This window comes from Octopus bimaculoides, unplaced genomic scaffold (assembly GCF_001194135.2).
Source record: "Octopus bimaculoides isolate UCB-OBI-ISO-001 unplaced genomic scaffold, ASM119413v2 Scaffold_168967, whole genome shotgun sequence".
In the NCBI taxonomy this organism is placed as follows: Eukaryota; Metazoa; Mollusca; class Cephalopoda; order Octopoda; family Octopodidae; genus Octopus; species Octopus bimaculoides.
In genome coordinates, this window is record NW_026298864.1 from 436 (window position 1) to 3,009 (window position 2,574).

General features: G+C 34.5%; 1 protein-coding gene across 1 annotated transcript; it reads left to right on the plus strand.

Moving 5' to 3' along the window:
- Window positions 1-577: 577 nt before the first annotated feature.
- Window positions 578-2,051, plus strand: LOC106867104 (protein mono-ADP-ribosyltransferase PARP14; the record flags this gene model as incomplete). The annotated part of the gene is made up of 3 exons (XM_014932206.2): window positions 578-751; window positions 1,017-1,244; window positions 1,824-2,051. Coding segments are annotated over exons 1-3 (615 nt in total), but the record flags the coding sequence as incomplete, so codon positions are not given.
- Window positions 2,052-2,574: the final 523 nt, after the last annotated feature.

A 2,574-nucleotide genomic window follows, 5' to 3' on the forward strand; every position in this document is an offset into this window, starting at 1 on the left:
TTCTATTGGAATTTGTTCTGTAAAAAATGTTTCAAAACAAACATCTGACATGTATCAGTATTTATGTCTGCTATCTCACCAATTTTTATTTTCATATTAAATTCCATTTTTATCGTAATATACACACTCCTAAAGGTATTTGTGGAAATTTTCAATCAAAAATAACCATCTTCCCAAAAGTTATGAGGAAACAAATTTGACTTGTGTGAATTTTCTGAAACTCCTCTCTCCACTCCCTCAAAAACATTTTTTTCACAGCAAATTCCCAACTTATTGGAATCTACACCATCTGAAGCATGTTTTAATAAATGTTTTAAGCAAACAAGTTTTATAGGAGGGTGAAGATCACATTTCACTAACGAGTTTCACTGTTTTCAGATTTTGAAAGTTTCAAGTATGTTCTTCAATGTATTTTTAGTCCATGTGGTGCAAGAAATAAATGGAAATACTGTTATATAGCCTTGTCGCCATATAAAAGATGGGGAAGATGTGACTACAAGTTAGCATGTATTCTTTTGCTAAATCATATTTTCAGAAAGGAATATCGTTACTATTTATGTGGAATAAAATGGTTCTTTTAAGAGTGAGAAGAATGTCTAATTGTTTATTTTCAGAAACCACATCATCAAACACATCCCTTCTTGGTCCACAACAGGAATCATCCTCTATGACACCCAGAACTAATGAGACATCCAGAGAAAATGCTGGCATCAAAATAAACCTAATGATTGATTCAATTACTAATGCATCTGTGAGTAAATAGATTCATGTAGCTTATCTATATTTGCTTGTTATTTCATTTCCAAATAAGGAATCGTTAAAGTTAATTAAATCATTTTCTCAGTCAAACTCAAACATTCTATTTCCTTCACATCTGATATCTTGAGTATATCCTTTGTTAACTTTAACAACCTCCAACTTACTACAACCATTCTGTAGAGCCTTTCTTAACAACAATATCCTATCTTCTCTCCATGGAATGTTCCTTGGTTGTTTACCATAAATTACTTTTGTAGGTTGATGTCATCATTAACACCACCAATAAAAACCTCCAGCTTAACAATGGTTCTATCTCCAAATTTATTCTCAAAGCTGCTGGCTCAGAGATGCAAGTTGAATGTAACCAGAAATATCCTCAAGGTATTTCTACATCTGAAATAGCCATCACTGAAGGCTATAAACTCAACTGTAAGAAAGTATTTCATCTGACATTACCTTCCTGGGATGAAGATTCCTCTGATTTAGTAAGTATCAATCATATGATATTGATTTATTGAAACGGTTAATAATTGAAGAGAATCTTATGCATGTTGTGTGAGAATCCTAAAGCAAATGATAGCATCCTGTTTAATATTTGTTATTCCAAGTTTTCATTGGTAGGAAGCAGAAGATATCGATGAACAGAAAATCTTTTATATATAAATAGAATGAAAAAAGCCTCAAGGCCTAACAACAGTTCTATGACTGGTAAAGAAGACTATATTAAAACATATTTCTGTGTTTTACTGTCTGTATTAGTGTGTTTTCTCTCTCATGGCACTAGCACTAGAGAGGTTGCCATGTCCTCCCCAACACTAAAGACTCCTCTTGGGTCTGTATTGTCTCTCTTCATTCACCAACCATTTTACACGGAGGATTGAGTCTGTTTTATTGTAGCAGCATCATGAGTGAGGTTGCCTTGTCCCTTGCAGGACTAAAGAGTGATAAGAATGACAGTTGTGAGAGGAGAATATATTTATTACAACTTAATGTTTTCTTCCTGTAACAAAAAAATAATTCAATAAAATGTTCATTATCAATTCCTATATGATTATTTTTTTTAGATTCTGGCAAACTTGACTCGAATAATAACCAATTGTCTAAAAATTGCTGAGAGAATGAGAGCAAAAAGGCTCGCATTTCCTATATTAGGAGCTGGAAAATTGAGGTACCCCATTGAAAAACTACCTGGAATTATGTATGAAGCAGTGAAAAACTACTCAAATGTAAATTCAAGCCAGATCAAAGTTGTAAACTTTGTTGTTTATCCTCAAGACACAGAAATAGTAAAGGTTGGTTGATGTATTTGTTGTTTGTTGTTTTATGTAGCAGAGGGAGGGGAGAGAAGGTGCAGAAAGGAGGTGGGGGAGGAACGGTATTCAGGATGGGGAGGCGGTAGTATGTGCCTATTCTGCTCTCAGGTGATAGAGGAAATGGTGGGTGTTTGGGGATGCGTATGGAGTGGGGGAGAAGGTTGGCATGGCAGAGCCCCTCATGGACAGACGTTACCATTATTAGGATATCAATTCTGTTGTGGTGGGCATGTCTTCTTGAGTACAGCAATGTACCATATATCTCATCGCTTTGTTTTCTCCTTCATAGGGCTCACTGCTTTGAGATTGGCCTTTAATTCTTCGTCCCATGTCTTCCTGGGGTCTCCCTCTTCTACAGATTCCAACAACATCAAATTCCAACTTGATATTTTTCAAATTAACCCAAAACATATTCTGCAATTAATGAAGGAAATGACTAATAGCTAAAAAGTTTTTTTTTTTAGAAATAATTAATAGCCAGAAGGTTTTTTTTAGAAATAAT